This window comes from Musca domestica, unplaced genomic scaffold, assembly GCF_030504385.1.
Source record: "Musca domestica strain aabys unplaced genomic scaffold, Musca_domestica.polishedcontigs.V.1.1 73, whole genome shotgun sequence".
In the NCBI taxonomy this organism is placed as follows: Eukaryota; Metazoa; Arthropoda; class Insecta; order Diptera; family Muscidae; genus Musca; species Musca domestica.
The window spans coordinates 2,279,890-2,295,634 of NW_026712390.1; the positions used below are offsets into that span (position 1 = coordinate 2,279,890).

Sequence of the window (15,745 nt, forward strand, 5' to 3'; positions counted from 1 at the left end):
AAGGACAAAAGTGGATTCTTAAAAGACAAAACGATTGAATGAGAATTATTGAAGGAATTAATGAGAGTTTTTGAAAAAAAAAAATTAGGGACGACATGTGGATTTTCAGGAGATGAAAATAAAATAAGTCTTTTTTAAGGACGAAACGTGGATTTTTGGTTAAAAAACTTTTTAGGGACGACATGTGGATTTTGAAGAGATGAGAATTTTTGAAAAACATCTTTTTTAAAGACGAAACTTGGATTTTTAAAAGAAGGACGAAACGAGGATTTTTGAAGTATTATATAAGAAATTTTGAAGAAAACTTTTTAAGGATGAAACTAGGATTTTTGAAGGATTAAATGAAAATTTTTGAAGAACTCTTTTTTAAGGACGAAATAAGGATTTTTGAAGGGTTAAATGGGAATTTTTGAAGAAATTTTTTAACTACAAAAAGAAGATGAAGGACTTGAAGGATTAAATGAGCATTTTTGAAGAAAATTTTTTATGGACGAACGGAGGATTTTCAAAGGATGAAAGGAGGTATTTCAAATTTTAATTTTTTAAGGAGGAAAGGAGGAAATTCAAAGGATGAAAGGAGAAGTTTTGAAGAAAACTTTTTAAGGACGAATCTTGGATATTTAAAGAACTAATCGACGATTTTTTAAAGATTTTTGGATTTTTGAAGAACGAAACAAGGATTTTTAAGGAATACAAAGGGCGAATTTTTTAAGTACACACGTGGATTTAAAAAAAATTGTTTTTGAAGGAAAAAACTTAGATTTTTGGATGACAAAATGAGAAATTTCGAAAAATATTTTTGGAATTACTGAAAGTGGATTTTAGGAGGACGACACGAAAGGCTAAAAGAAGGATTTTTGAGAGACAAAATGTTGATTTTTGAAACGTGGATTTTTTGTTACAAAACCTGAACTTTTGAAGGACGAAAGGAGGATTTTTTGAAGAATATTTTTTGAAGGGCCCTCATGTATTCTAAGGTAATCGAAGAGATGGAGATTTTTAAGAAAATTTAAAGTGGATAACGTTTTAAAATTTCTTTAAGGATTATCAAGGTCACAAATTTGAGCTTTAAAAAAAGTTGTCAACGTCTATAGAATTCACAATCCTTGATTTTTAAAAAATATTTATTTTTTCAAAATCTATCAAAGTTACGAACATGGATGTTTGAAGAAATATCAAGGTCTATCAGGCATAGATTTTTTGGTAGTTTTGGAAGGGCCGCTGGAGGTCCCAAATTTGGTTTTAAAACGATTTTTTTTTGGAGCTTGAAGGGAGAATAGATCCTCTAGTCTCCCTGGACCTCCCCTGTATTCTCAAACTTCTTTCACATCCCTCGCACATATGCTTCACTTACATATTCCATAAAAACTAATTCCATCTCTGGCGCCAAGCCCCATTTTCAAGTGTGCCACAAAACTAAGTGTTACAATGATGATTTTTCAAAACAGTTTTGAAAAAAAAAAAATACAAAACATTTTGACAAATCATTTTCAACGATGACACAGCGAATTTTCTTGCCTTTGGTCGCTGCGCTGTGTAAACTGCAATTACTTTCCACAAAGTGTGACACATGTTCACACCTCTAGAATTACAACAACAACAACAACGACGACGAGAACGACAATGTGGCCACAAAGTCAAGTGATAATCAGCAACAATTTCGAGTGACACAAAAATGTAAAATGGATGAATGAATGTGAAGTTGAGCGTTGGAATGGCAACGAGAAATGGAGGAATGAAATTGCAGCAGAAGAAGAAGAAATATAAAATTCCGTCAAGTCATTGCCTGAATAGGGTGGCAGACAAATTTTGGGGAGGGGAAAGGGAAATTTGAAATTAAATTTTGAAATGTTATATAAACATTTTAAATTTAAATACATTTTTTTCTATTTTCAGAAAATTTTTGCTCCGCTGCTGCCAAAACCTAGAAAATTTTCGAAAAAAAAACTCAAGGATCAAAGGTCCCAAAAGCGCCTAACCTCCATTCAGAATAAATCCCACAAAATTGCCAAATAACTTAACATTGTTGATCTGAAACTGAATATTGAGTGAAAAACATTCCTCCTCCTCCACCTCTGCCCCCCCATCCCCTGCTCCTTTGAAAACAGCCGTTTGTCCTTCCTACTATGAGTACCACTTGGATGGAAGCCTTGCAAGCCGCCAAACAAACGGAAACCACCAAAACAAAAAACTCACGTTCGGAAAGACCTACCAACAACAATAACAACAACGCCAGACGTTCGCATCGTCAGCATCGACGCTCACGATATAACGGTAGCACAATAATACCAATCTCATCGCCGACCATAATATCTACTGCGGCCGCCGCATCATCACCGGCGGGCTTTTTCCAATCGTTGTTCGAAAGCAAAGATTCAATACGTTATTCGGCATTGAATCAAACGGATATTGAAAAAGCTGAACATCTTCAGAGTCACCAGCAAGAGGGAGGACGGACAGGTGCTGCAGGAGGAGGTGGATTTTTTGGTGGCAACGAACCAGAGTCGGAAAGTGAAAGCCGGGCCAGTGACAGCAGTAACAGCAGCAGCAGCAGCAGTCTTAAGGATTTATTCGTCAATAATCGTCCGAGGCGCAAATCAAGGCGAAGAATGAGACGAGGGAATTCGTATTCGATGCGGGAGAACTTCGACAGCAGTAGACAGGTAGGAGGATATATTTTTTCAAAACAAAAAAAAAAAAAAAAAATAGAAACAAAATAAACGTTAAATGCAAGGGCCCGGAATTCCAAAAAAACAATTTTTCAAGGATTGAGAGGATCGTAAGGATGGAGTTAAAAAAAAAAAGAATTTCAGGGACTCCAAAGGACACAGACGAGGAATTTCGAAGAATATTTTTTCAAGGGCACATAATTATTTTTAGAGAAAAAAATGTCAAGGACCCGGAAGGCCAGATACGTCTTTCAAAGTTTCTAAAAGTATATGAACTATATTTTTTCAAGGATCAGGACTGAGACACAAAATAAAGAGAATTTTTCAAGGAATAAGGAGGCCATGACAGGGATCTTTAAAGCATATTGTTGATGGACTCAGAAGACTTCAAATGTGGATTTTAAAATAATATCCTTTAATGGACTCAGAAGGATTTTTAAAGAATATTTTTCAAAATGACTCAAAAAAAAAGATTTTTTGTTGAAGGAATCAGAAGACTTCAAAAGTAGATTATAAAATAATTTCCTTCAAGGAAGGATTTTTAAAGACGATTTTCGGAATAGAGATTCTTCAAGAATATTTTATCAAAGGCTCAAAGGAAGTAGATTTTCTAAGAATATTTTTTGAAAGGACTCAGAAAGAGGAAATTTTTTTTATAGAACTCCAAAGGACACAAACTTGGATGTTTAGAAAAAATATTTTTTTTTAAGTACTCAAAAGATCATAAACTTGAATTTTTAAAGATTTTTTTTCAAGGATTCAAATGGTCACAATCTCGAATTTTTAAAGAAAAATTTTCAAGGACTCAGTTGACCATAAACTTCGATTTTTTAAAGAATATTTTTTCAAGGACACAGATGGCCATGGATTTTCTTAAAGAATATTTTTTTAAGGAATCAGAAGGCCACAAACGTGGATTTTTTTGAAGAATAATTTTTTAAAGACTCATATGACCACAAATTTGGATTTTTTCAGAATATGTTTGGGAATGTTTTTTTCAAGGACTCACATGGCCAAAAACTTGGATTTTTAAAGAATATTTGTTTTTCAAGGTCTCAGGTGGCCTCAAACGTGAATTTTTTTTAAGAATATTTTTTTCAAAGGACTTAAACTCAAATGATCATAAACTTGACCTTTTAAAGATTTTTTTCAAGGACTGAAATGCTCACATACTCGAATTTTTAAAGAAAAACATTCAAGGACTCAGATGACCATAAACTTGAATTTTTTAAAGAATATTTTTTCAAGGACACTGATGACTTAGAAGGATTTTTAAAGACGATTTTCGGAAAAGAGATTCTTTAAAAATATTTCATCAAAGGCTCAAGGGAAGTTGATTTTCTTAGAATATTTTTCGAAAGGACTCAGAAAGAGGAAACTTTTTTTGAAGAACTCCAAAGGACACAATCTTGGATGTTTAAAAAAATATTTTTTTCAAGTACTCAAAATATCATAAATTTTAAATTTTAAAGATTTTTTTTCAAGGATTCAAATGGTCACAATCTCGAATTTTTGAAGAAAAAATGCCAAGAACAAAGATGGCCACAAACTTGAATCTTTTAAAGAATATTTTTTCAAGGACACAGATGGCCATAAAAATTGATTTTCTTAAAGAATATTTTTTAAGGACTCAGAAGGCCACAAACGTGGATGTTTTTGAAGAAGAATAATTTTTCAAAGACTCATAAGACCACAAATTTGGATTTTTTCAGAATATTTTTGGGGATATTTTTTTTAAGGGCCCAGAATGATTTTTAAAGAAACATTTGTTAAGAACCCAGGAGGCCAGATACGATTTTCAAAGTTTCCAAAAGGATATGAGCTATAATTTTTCAAGGAACAGGACTGAGGCACAAAGTAAAGAGAATATTTCAGGGAATTTGGAAGGCCATAATGGGGATCCTTACAGCATATTGTTGAAGGACTCAGAAGACTTTAAGTGTGGATTTTAAAATAATATCCTTTAATGGACTCAGAAGGATTTTTAAAGAGTATTTTTAAAAGGACTCAAAAAGAAGATTTTTTGTTAAAGTATTCAGCAGTCTTCAAAAGTAGATTTTAAAATAATAATATCCTTTAATGGACTCAGAAGGATTTTTAAAGACGATTTTCGGAATAGAGATTCTTTAAGAATATTTCATCAAGGGCTCAAAGGAAGTTGATTTTCTTAGAATATTTTTTTAAAGGACTTAGAAAGAGGAAATTTTATTTGAAGAACTCCAAAGGACACAAACTTGGATGTTTAAAAAAAATATTTTTTTCAAGTACTCAAATGATCATAAACTTGATTTTTTAAAGATTTTTCAAGGACTCAAATGATCACATGCTCGATTTTTTAAAGAAAAAATTTCAAGGACTCAGATGACCATAAACTTTAATTTTTAAAGAATATTTTTCAAGGACAAAGATGGCCATAAAAATGGATTTTTTTAAAGAATATTTTTTAAGGACTCAGAAGGCCACAAAGGTGGATTTTTTTGAAGAATAATTTTTTAAAGACTCATATGACCACAATTTTGGATATTTTCAGAATATGTTTGGGGATATTTTTTTCAAGGACTCAGATGGCCAAAAACTTGGATTTTTAAAGAATATTTGTTTTTCAAGGTCTCAGATGAAACGCTAAAGAATATTTTTTTTCAAGGACTTAAACTCAAATGATCATAAACTTGATTTTTTAAAGATTTTTTTTTCAAGGACTCAAATGGTCACAAACTTGAATTTTTAAAGAAAAAATTTCAAGAACACTTAGAAGGCCAAAAACGTGGATTTTTTTTTGAAGAATAATTTTCAAAGTCTTATAAGGCTACAAATTTGGAATTTTAAAGAATATTTTTCAGGATATTTTTTTCAAGGACTCACATGGCAAAAATCTGGGATTTTTAAAGGATATTTGTTTTTCAAGGTCTCAGATGGCCGCAAACGTGTATTTTTTTAAGAATAATTTTTTCAAAGGACTTAAAAAAGGTCCCAAAATGTTTTTTATTTAAATAATTTTTTCAAAGGCATAGAAAATCACAAAATCTGATATGAAAACATTTTTTGTTTCAAAGATTTAGAACGATTTTTTAAGAATATTTTTTAAGGACTTTCAAAGGATTTTCAAAGAATATTTTTTCTAGGATTCAGAATGTTAGAGAATATTTTTTAAGGACTTAGAAGGATTTTTAAAGACTCAGAAGGTCACACACGTGGATTTTTTGAAGAATAATTTTTCTAAGTCTCATATGACCACAAATTTGAATTTTTAAAAAATATTTTTCAGGATATTTTTTTCAAGGACTCACATGGCCAAAAACTTGGATTTTTAAAGAATATTTGTTTTTCAAGGTCTCAGATGGCCGCATACATAGATTTTTTAAGAACATTTTTTCAAGGACTCAAATGGCCACATGCGTGTATTTTTAATAAATATTTTATTCTAGGATTCAGAATGAATTGTTTAAGACTTTTTTTTGGAAACTGAGGAGGCCACAGTCGTGTATTTTTAAAGACTTTTTTTCGAAAGAACTTAAAAAAGGTCCCAAACTTTAAATAATTTTTTCAAAGGCTTAGAAAATCACAAAATCGGATATAAAAACATTTTTTTTCAAAGATTTAGAAAGATTTTTAAAGAATATTTTTTAAGGACTTTTAAAGGATTTTCAAAGAATATTTTTCTAGGATTCAGAATGAATTTTTTAAGATTTTTTTTTTTGGAAACTGAGAAAGCCACAGACGTGTATTTTTAAAGATTTTTTTCTAAGGACTTAATTGGCCACAAACCTGGATTTTTTAAAGAATATTTTTTGTAGGACTTAATAGGTCCCAAACGTGATTTTTTTAAATATTTAAAGACTCAGAACATCACAAAATCAGATTTAAAACTTTTCTTCAGGGACTCAGGAAGATTATTAGAGAATATTTTTTAAGGACTTAGAAAGGATTTTTAAAGACTCAGAAGGTCACAAACGTGGTTTTTTTTGAAGAATAATTTTTCTAAGACTCATATGACCACAAATTTGAATTTTAAAAAAATATTTTTCAGGATATTTTTTTCAAGGACTCACATGGCCAAAAACTTGGATTTTTTTAAGAATATTTGTTTTTCAAGGTTTCAGATGGCCGCATACGTCGATTTTTCTTACGGATATTTTTTCAATCACTCAGATGGGATTTTAAAGACTTAAAAAGTCCAAAACGTGTTTTTAAGGAATTTTTTTTTAACGGCTTAGAAAATCACAAAATCTGATTTTTTTTTTTTCAAAGATTTAGAAAGATTTTTAAAGAATATTTTTTAAGGACTTTTAAAGGATTTTCAAAGAATATTTTCTCTAGGATTCAGAATGAATTTTTTAATATTTTTTTTGGAAACTGAGAAGGCCACAGACGTGTATTTTTAAAGATTTTTTTTCAGGAACTTAATTGGCCACAAACCTGGATTTTCTAAAGATTATTTTTTGTAAGACTTAATAGGTCCCAAATGTGATTTTTTTAAATATTCAAAGTCTCAGAACATCACAAAATCAGATTTAAAAACTTTTTTTCAAAGACTCAGGGAGATTATTAAAGAATTGTTTTTAAGGACTCAGAAGGATTTTTAAAAAATAGTTTTAAGGACTCGGGAGGACTTTAATAGCATAGCTTTTCAAGGACTCAGAAGACTACAAATCTGCATTTTAGAAGATTTTTTTCAATGACTCAGATTGGCACAAACTTGGATTTTTTAAAGAATATTTTTTGTAGGACTTAATATATCCCAAACGTGATCTGTTTTTAAATATTTAAAGGCTCAGAACATCACAAAATCAGATTTAAAGACTTTTTTTCAGGGACTCAGCAAGATTTTTAGAGAATATTTTTTAAGGACTCAGAAGGATTTTTAAAGAATATTAAAGAATATACAAATCAGCATTATTGATTTTTTTTTTTCAAGGACTCAGATTGGCCCAAAAGTTGGATTTTTTAAAGAATATTTTTTCAAGGACTCTGAATGTCTAGGACGTGAAATTTTTTTGAGAACACAGTAGGCCACAAAGGTCAACATATTAAAGAATATTTTTTCAACGACTCAGATGACCACAAACGTGGATTTTTTAAAGACTATTTTTGCAAGGACTTTAATGGTCTCAAACGTGATTTTTGTAAAATATTTTTTCAAGGACTTAAAAGTTCCCAAACATGATTTTTGTAAAATAGTTTTCCAAATTGGATTAAAAAAAAAAACATTTTTCAAAATCTCAGGAAGATTTTTAAAGAATATTTTTCAAGGATTCAGAATGCCAAAAACGTGGAATTTTTAAAGACTGTTTTTGCAAGGACTTTAAAGGCCACAAACGTTATTTTTTAAAAATATTTTTTCAAGGACTTAACAGCTCCCAAACATGATTTTTGTAAAATAGTTTTCCAAATTGAGTTCAAAAAACAATTTTCAAAATTTCAGGAAGATATTTAAAGAATATCTTTAAGGACTCAAAATGCAAAAGAGGTGGATTTTTCAAAGATTTTTTTTCAAGGACTCAAGAAGTTACAAGACGTGTATTATTGAAGCAAATTTTGTTAAGAACTCATATGGCTACAAATCTAAATTTTCTTAAAGAATATTTTTTCCAGGACTCAGATGGCCACAAACTTGGTTTTTTAAGAATATTTTTTAAGGACTCAGAATGCCAAAGACCTCTTATTTTTTCAACACTCAGAAGGATTTTTAAAGACATTTTTATTAAAGACTCAGAAGTCCGCCACCCTGGAATTTTTAAAAAATATTTTATCAAGTACTCAGAAGGCCACAAATGTGTTTTTTATTGACCCAAAACGATTTTTATAAAAAAAAAATTTTAAGAATTTGGAAGTCTTTTTTAAATATTATTTTAAATCCCATTTGAGCTACAAATAATTTTTTTTCTTTCCAAATATATGTCTGAGTCCTAGACAATTTTTCTTTTAAAATCCTTTTTTTGCCCCAATGATTCCTTGAAATTCTTTCTTTAAAAATCGCCATTATTATGTATTTCAAGTTCATAAATCGTTTAATTTTAGGGTCCTTCATTTTTTATCTTAAATAAATATATGAGCTCTTCTTAATCCTAGAAAAATATCCTTGCCAAAAAATTCTCAAAAAAAAAAAAAAGTAAGAGAAGAATGACCTTTAAAACGGCAAAAATTGTGGACCTCCAAACCCAGCAACACATACCTTTGAAATATTTGTCCTACCAAAGTGGATTTTTTAGAGGGAAAATTTTAAGGACTTAAACCCAATTTTTAAGTTTTTTTTAAAAGAACCACCAAAGCCACAAACTTCAATTTTTCAGGAAAAAAATCCAGATCTCAAATTACAATTAACGTGGATTTTTTAAGATAAATTTTTAAAGTGTCTTAAGGTCAAAAACTGTAAAGACTCAAACGTGAATATTTTAGACGTTATTTTTTAGGGTCGCTCAAGGCCACAAGATTTTAATCCTTAAGAAATCTTTTCTTAGCTCTCCCATAATTTCCTCTTCGGAAAGAAATTTTTTCCAACAAAGACAACAAAAACATATTAACAACAAAATCACAAGCCTAATAAAAGTCTCAAAACAAAAGGATAAACCTCCAATCTCTCGAATCCCTCTTATTGCCTGTTTGCTAACCTTGCAATCTTTTGCCCAAGCTACTGCAAATATCCTGGCATTGGTATTTTGTATTTGTCGCAAATATCATAAACTTATGCGACATGTTTTCCATTGCAAAAGAAGAAACTACAAAAAGGACAACTTATTTGCATCCTGTGTATGGCAACGTAGTAGTTGGCCTCTAAATACCAAAAATGGAATGGTAACAAAAAGTCCTGAATTTAATAGTTTAGCACGAGTTTGGAAAACAAAAAGATACGCGGCATTGTGGAACTTTTGCTAACTAGATTTTGAAAATTGAGGTGGAGGATTGCGAAGAAGAAAAAAGTTTTCACATAATCCGTTACGTGATCATAATTGGAGGCAAAATGGAAATGGAAAAATAAAATAAAAAATATTGGGAATTTTTTAAGGATACGAAGGAAAATATAAAGGATAAGTCCTGCAAAATTTTTCTTAAACAAGTGGACTTAGAAATAAGTTTTAGGGGCCCTGAAAAATATTCTTTAAAAAAATCACGTTTGTGAGTCATTGAAAAATATTCTTTAAAATCCATGTTTGAAAGACTGTTGGTCCTTGAAAAATATTCTTTAAAATCCATGTTTGAAAGACTGTTGGTCCTTGAAAAATATTCTTTAAAATCCATGTTTGAAAGACTGTTGGTCCTTGAAAAATATTCTTTAAAAAATCCACGTTTGAAGGACTGTTGGTCCTTGAAAAATATTCTTTAAAAAATCCACGTTTGAAGGATTGTTGGTCCTTGAAAAGTATTCTTTAAAAAATCCACGTTTCAAGGACTGCTGGTCCTTGAAAAATATTCTTTAAAAAATCCACGTTTCAAGGACTGCTGGTCCTTGAAAAATATTCTTTAAAAAATCCACGTTTCAAGGACTGCTGGTCCTTGAAAAATATTCTTTAAAAAATCCACGTTTGAAGGACTGTTGGTCCTTGAAAATTTTTCTTTAAAAAATCCACGTTTAAAGGACTGTTGGTCCTTGAAAAATATTCTTTAAAAAATCCACGTTTCAAGGACTGCTGGTCCTTGAAAATATTCTTTAAAAAATCCACGTTTGAAGGACTGTTGCTCCTTGAAAAACAATCTTGAAAAAATCCACGTTTGAAGGACTGTTGGTCCTTCAAAAATATTCTTTAAAAAATCCACGTTTGAAGGACTGTTGCTCCTTGAAAAATAATCTTGAAAAAATCCAAGTTTGAAAGACTGTGGGTCCTTGAAAAATATTCTTTAAAAAATCCACGTTTGAAGGACTGTTGGTCCTTGAAAAATACTCTTTAAAAAAATCCAGGTATCAAGGACTATTGGTCCTTGAAAAATATTCTTTAAAAATCTACATTTGAAGAACTGTTGGTCCTTGAAAAATATTCTTTAAAAAATCCAAATATTCTTTAAAAAGTCCACGTTTCAATATTCTTTAAAAATCCATGTTTATTGGTCGGATGGTCCTTTAAAAATGTTCTTTAAAAATCCATGGTTATTGGTTGGATGGTCCTTGGTCCTTGAAAAATATTCTTTAAAAAATCCACGTTTCAAGGACTGCTGGTCGTTGAAAAATATTCTTTAAAAAATCGACGTTTCAAGGACTGCTGGTCGTTGAAAAATATTCTTTAAAAAATCCACGTTTGAAGGACTGTTGGTCCTTTAAAAATATTCTTTAAAAAGTCCACGTTTCAAGGACTGCTGGTCCTTGAAAAATATTCTTTAAAAAATCAACGTTTGAAAGACTGTTGGTCCATGAAAAATATTCTTTAAAAAATCCACGTTTGAAGGACTCTTGGTCCATGAAAAATATTCTTTAAAAAATCCACGTTTGAAGGACTCTTGGTCCTTGAAAAATATTCTTTAAAAAATCCACGTTTCAAGGACTGTTGGTCCTTGAAAAAAATTCTTTAAAATTCCACGTTTCAAGGACTGCTGGTCGTTGAAAAATATTCTTTAAAAATTCATCCAAAATATTATTTAAAAAATTCACGTTTCAAGGACTGCTGGTCCTTGAAAAATATTCTTTAAAAAATTCACGTTTAAAGGACTGCTGGTCCTTGAAAAATATTTTTTAAAAAACCCACGTTTCAAGGACTGCTGGTCCTAGAAAAAATATTTTTTTAAAAAATTCACGTTTCAAGGACTGCTGGTCCTTAAAAGATATTCTTTAAAAATCCATCCAAAATATTCTTTAAAAAATTCACGTTTCAAGGACTGCTGGTCCTTGAAAAATATTTTATAAAAAACCCACGATTCAAGGACTGCTGGTCCTAGAGAAAATATTTTTTAAAAAATTCACGTTTCAAGGACTGCTGGTCCTTGACAAATATTCTTTAAAAAATCAACGTTTCAAGGACTGCTGGTCCTTGAAAAATATTCTTTAAAAAGTCCACGTTTCAAGGACTGCCGATCCTTGAAAAATATTCTTTAAAAAAAATTATTGTTTCGAGGACTGCTGGTCCTTGACAAATATTCTTTAAAAAATCCACGTTTCAAGGACTGCTGGTCCTTGATGAATATTCTTTGAAAAATTTACGTTGTAAGGACTGCTGGTCCTTGAAAAATATTTTTTAAAAAATCATTGTTTGAATGTTGGTCCTTGAAAAATCGACGTTTTTAAGTCCTTGGAAAATATTTTAAAAAATTCACGTTTCTGAATCACGTTTCTGTGAGTCCTTTAAAAATCCGCATTTGTATCCTTAATGATCCTCTGAAATAAATGCTTTAAAAATTTTGAAAAATTATTTTTTGTTCATTCCTTCCCACTCCACACCATTTCCCTATATAAATTTCCTCATTTTCACTATCCCATTTTAATGCTGTCTCCAGCTCCCTTCCCCCTACACCCTGTCGCCTCTATACAAATCATACATATATTGCAATACATGCCGGAGAGTTTTTGGTGCGTGCTGGTGTGAATTTTTCGCTTCAATTTTATGCGTAATTTATGCCAATGAAATATCCATTAGTTTTCTGGTTCAGGGCGGTGGGCTAGAGGGGGTAGGCTAAATGTCAGTAACAGTTAGTCTGCTACCCAATTGGCCAGTCAGTTAGTTAGTTGGTCGCCTTGGTGAGGGCGTGCAATTTTAATGACCGTCATGAATCGAAATTGTTTTGAATAAAAAAATTTTTCACACTCACACATATACAAACACACACGCACCAGAACTTTATGATGATTTAGCAATTGCGTTTTTCTGGACCATGTTCAGTAATTTTGATTTTGTTTTTTTTTTTTGCCTCGTGGTTTGGAGTGATGTAAAATGTCGAGAGAGAGTGAAAAAACCCTAAATTGTTGCGGCCATACATAAATTAAGATAAATTGTTTAAATTAATGTGAGGTTCGAAAAACAGTGGCTATTTAACAGCGAAAAAAAAAAAAAACAATGGACGTCACAAGCTTGGATTCTTGAGAATAATTTTTCAAGCATTTAAAAGGTCACTAGAATGGAATTTGGACAAATATTTTCTAATATTTAAAAATAAAGTTTTCAAGGATTTTTATAGAATATTTTCTGAAGGAGCCAGAAGGTCGCTGAATGGTAATTTGGAGCAATATTTTCCAAGGACTCAGGGCAAAAACCAGGATTTTTTTTAAGGACTTTTGGCCGCAAATGTGGTTTATTGAAAAATACTCTCTCACAGATTATTCGAGGAGCCACAAACGTATATTTTTTAAAAAATATTTTTAGTGTCCCAGAAGTTCTTAAACATGGTAATAATTCTCTAAGGCTCAAAACAGGACAAATGTGGATTTTTAAAGAAAAAAATTCTGAAGAACTCAAAGGACAACAAATGTCGATTTTTGAACAAGATTTTCTGAACGATTTAGATGGCCGCAAACGTGGATTAAAAAAATCTCAAGGACTCATAAGGCAAAAAAAAACGTGGATTTTAAAATAAAATTGTCTCAAGGAAAAAAAAAAAACGTGGATTCTTAGAAGAAATTGCTCACGGACTAATAAGGCAAAAAAACGTGGATTCTTGGAGAAAAATTCCTCAAGGACTCACAAGGCCAACAACTTTGATTTTTAAAGACTATTTTCTCAAGGACTCAGAAGGTCATAAACGTGGATTTTCAAAGACAATTTTCTCAAGGACTCAGAAGGTCACAAACGCCGATTTTGTAAGACAAATTTTCTCCAGGACTCAGAAGACCACAAGCGTGGATTTTCAAAGAAAATCTTCTCAAGGACTCAGAAGACCACAACTGTGGATTTTTGAAGAAAAATTTCCAAAGGACTCAAAAGGCTACAAACGTGGATTTTTGAAAAAAAAAACATGGATTTTTGGAAAAAAAATTCCTCAAGGACTCAAAAGGCCAAAACATTCAGAATGCCACAAACGTCGATTTTTAAAGAAAATTTTCTCCAGGGCTCAGAAGACCACAAGCGTGGATTTTCAAAGAAAATTATATCAAAAGCACGGAAGGCCACAACCGTGGTTTTTGAAGACAAATTTCCAAAGGACTCAGAAGAACACAAACGTGGATTTTTGAAGAAAATGTTTCACAAGCGTGGACGGTAGGTCACAAACGTGGATTTTTGAAGAAAATGTTTCACAAGCGTGGACGGTAGGTCACAAACGTGGATTTTTGAAGAAAATGTTTCACAAGCGTGGACGGTAGGTCACAAACGTGGATTTTTGAAGAAAAATTTCCTAAGGAATTAGAAGGCCAAAAACTTGAATTTTTAGAGGCAATTTTCCCAAGAATTCAGAAGACTATAAGCGTGGACTTTTAAAGGAAGTTTTCTCAAGGACTTAGATGGCCACAAATGTGTGGTTTTTATAGATATATTTCAGAATGACTCTAAAGGTCACAACATGGTTTTTACGGAAAGTTTTCTCAAGAACTCAGAAAGCCATAAACGTGAATTTTTAAGGAAATTTTTCTTAAGGACTCAGTATGGCATAAACATGGATGGTTAAAAAAATCTTCCTTAAAAATATATAAGGCTAAAATCGTGGATTTTCGCATAATATTTTTGCAAGGACTGCGGAGACCACAAATATGGAGTTTTTAAGGAAGATTTTTCAAGGAACTAGAAGTTCACAAACGTGGATTTTCAAATTGTCCACAAGTGTGGATTTTCAAAGAAAATTTTCTCAAAGGACACGGAAGGTCACAAAGGTGGATTTTTGAAGAAAAATTTCCTAAGGAATCAGGAGGCCAAAAACTTGGATTTTAAACGGCAATTTTCTCAAGAATTCTGAAGACTACAAGCGTGGATTTTTAAAGGAAGTTTTCTCAAGGACTCAGAAGGCCACAAATGTGTGGTTTTTATAGATATATTTCAGAAAGGCTCTAAAAGTCACAAACGTGGGTTTAAAAGAAAGTTTCCTCAAGGACTCAGAAGGCCACAAACGCGAATTTTTAAGGACATTTTTTTAAGGACTCAGAATGGCATAAACACGGATTGTTAAAGAAAATTTTCTGAAGGATATAGAAGGCTTAAAACGTGGATTTTTGAAGAAAATTTTTGCAAGGACTCCGGAGACCACAAACATGGAAGATTTTTTTAAGAAGTTTTTCTTAAGACTTAAAAGTTCACAAACGTGGATTTTTAAGAGAGAAATATCTGAAGGACTTAGAAGGACACAAATGTGGATTTTTAAAGAATATTTTGCCAGGACTCAAAGGCCACAAGCGAATTAAAAAAAAATATATATCTAAAGGACTTTTGAGGACGGCAAACATAGGTTTTAAAGAAAGTTTTCTCAATGGCTCAGAAGGCCACTAACATGGATTCTTAAGGAGAAGGAGCTCAGAAGACAACCAAATTTATAAAACGATTTTTCTGAAGAAGGACATAAGACATTTTTCTCAAGGACTCCCAACCGGAACAAGCGTAGATCTTTGAATTTCTCAAGGTTTCGGAAGGCGAAAACAGTTTTTTTGAAGGACTCAGAAGGCCGCAAACATTGACTTCTTTAATGGAAAATCTTTAAAATGACCCAAAAAAATCTTTAAAATGATCAAAAAAAAAAATATCTAAAGGACTTTGAGAGGTAGATTTTAAAGAAAGATTTCTTAATGGCTCAGAAGGCCACAAACATAGATTCGTAACGAAAAAGAGCTCAGAAATTTTTAAAACGATTTTTTCTCAAGGACTTTTAAATATGGATTTAAGGAGAATATTTTTAAAGGATCCAAAAGGTGACAAAAATAGAAATCTGATGAGTATATTTTTGAGGACACTTCTGTGTACTTTTTTGAAGGATTTTGAAGGATGGACATGGATTTTATAATAATAATTTTTAAATTTTTTAAAGAGAACTCAGGCGGCCACAAAAGTGTATTTTTTAAAGGACTTAGAGGGATTTTCATAGAATGGTTTTTCAAAGACTCAGAAGGCAACAAGCGGTGATTTTTTCAGATTATTGTCACTCAGAAGGTCACAAAATTTATTTTTCGAAGAAGAATTTTAAAAAATCTTCAAGGACTCAGAGGACCACAAACGAGAGTTCTTAAATAATTTTTTTTTTTT

General features: G+C 31.4%; 1 protein-coding gene across 2 annotated transcripts in view; it reads left to right on the forward strand.

The window, feature by feature from the left end:
* LOC131806354 (venom dipeptidyl peptidase 4-like) overlaps positions 1-15,745 on the forward strand; it is a 372,031-nt gene that overhangs the window by 68,721 nt on the left and 287,565 nt on the right. For both annotated transcript variants that reach the window (XM_059130377.1, XM_059130378.1), the window contains one exon: positions 1,897-2,663. In XM_059130377.1, coding sequence (XP_058986360.1) covers positions 2,127-2,663 — 537 coding nt within the window. In that variant the 5' untranslated portion in view covers positions 1,897-2,126. The remainder of the gene's footprint in view (positions 1-1,896; positions 2,664-15,745) is intronic.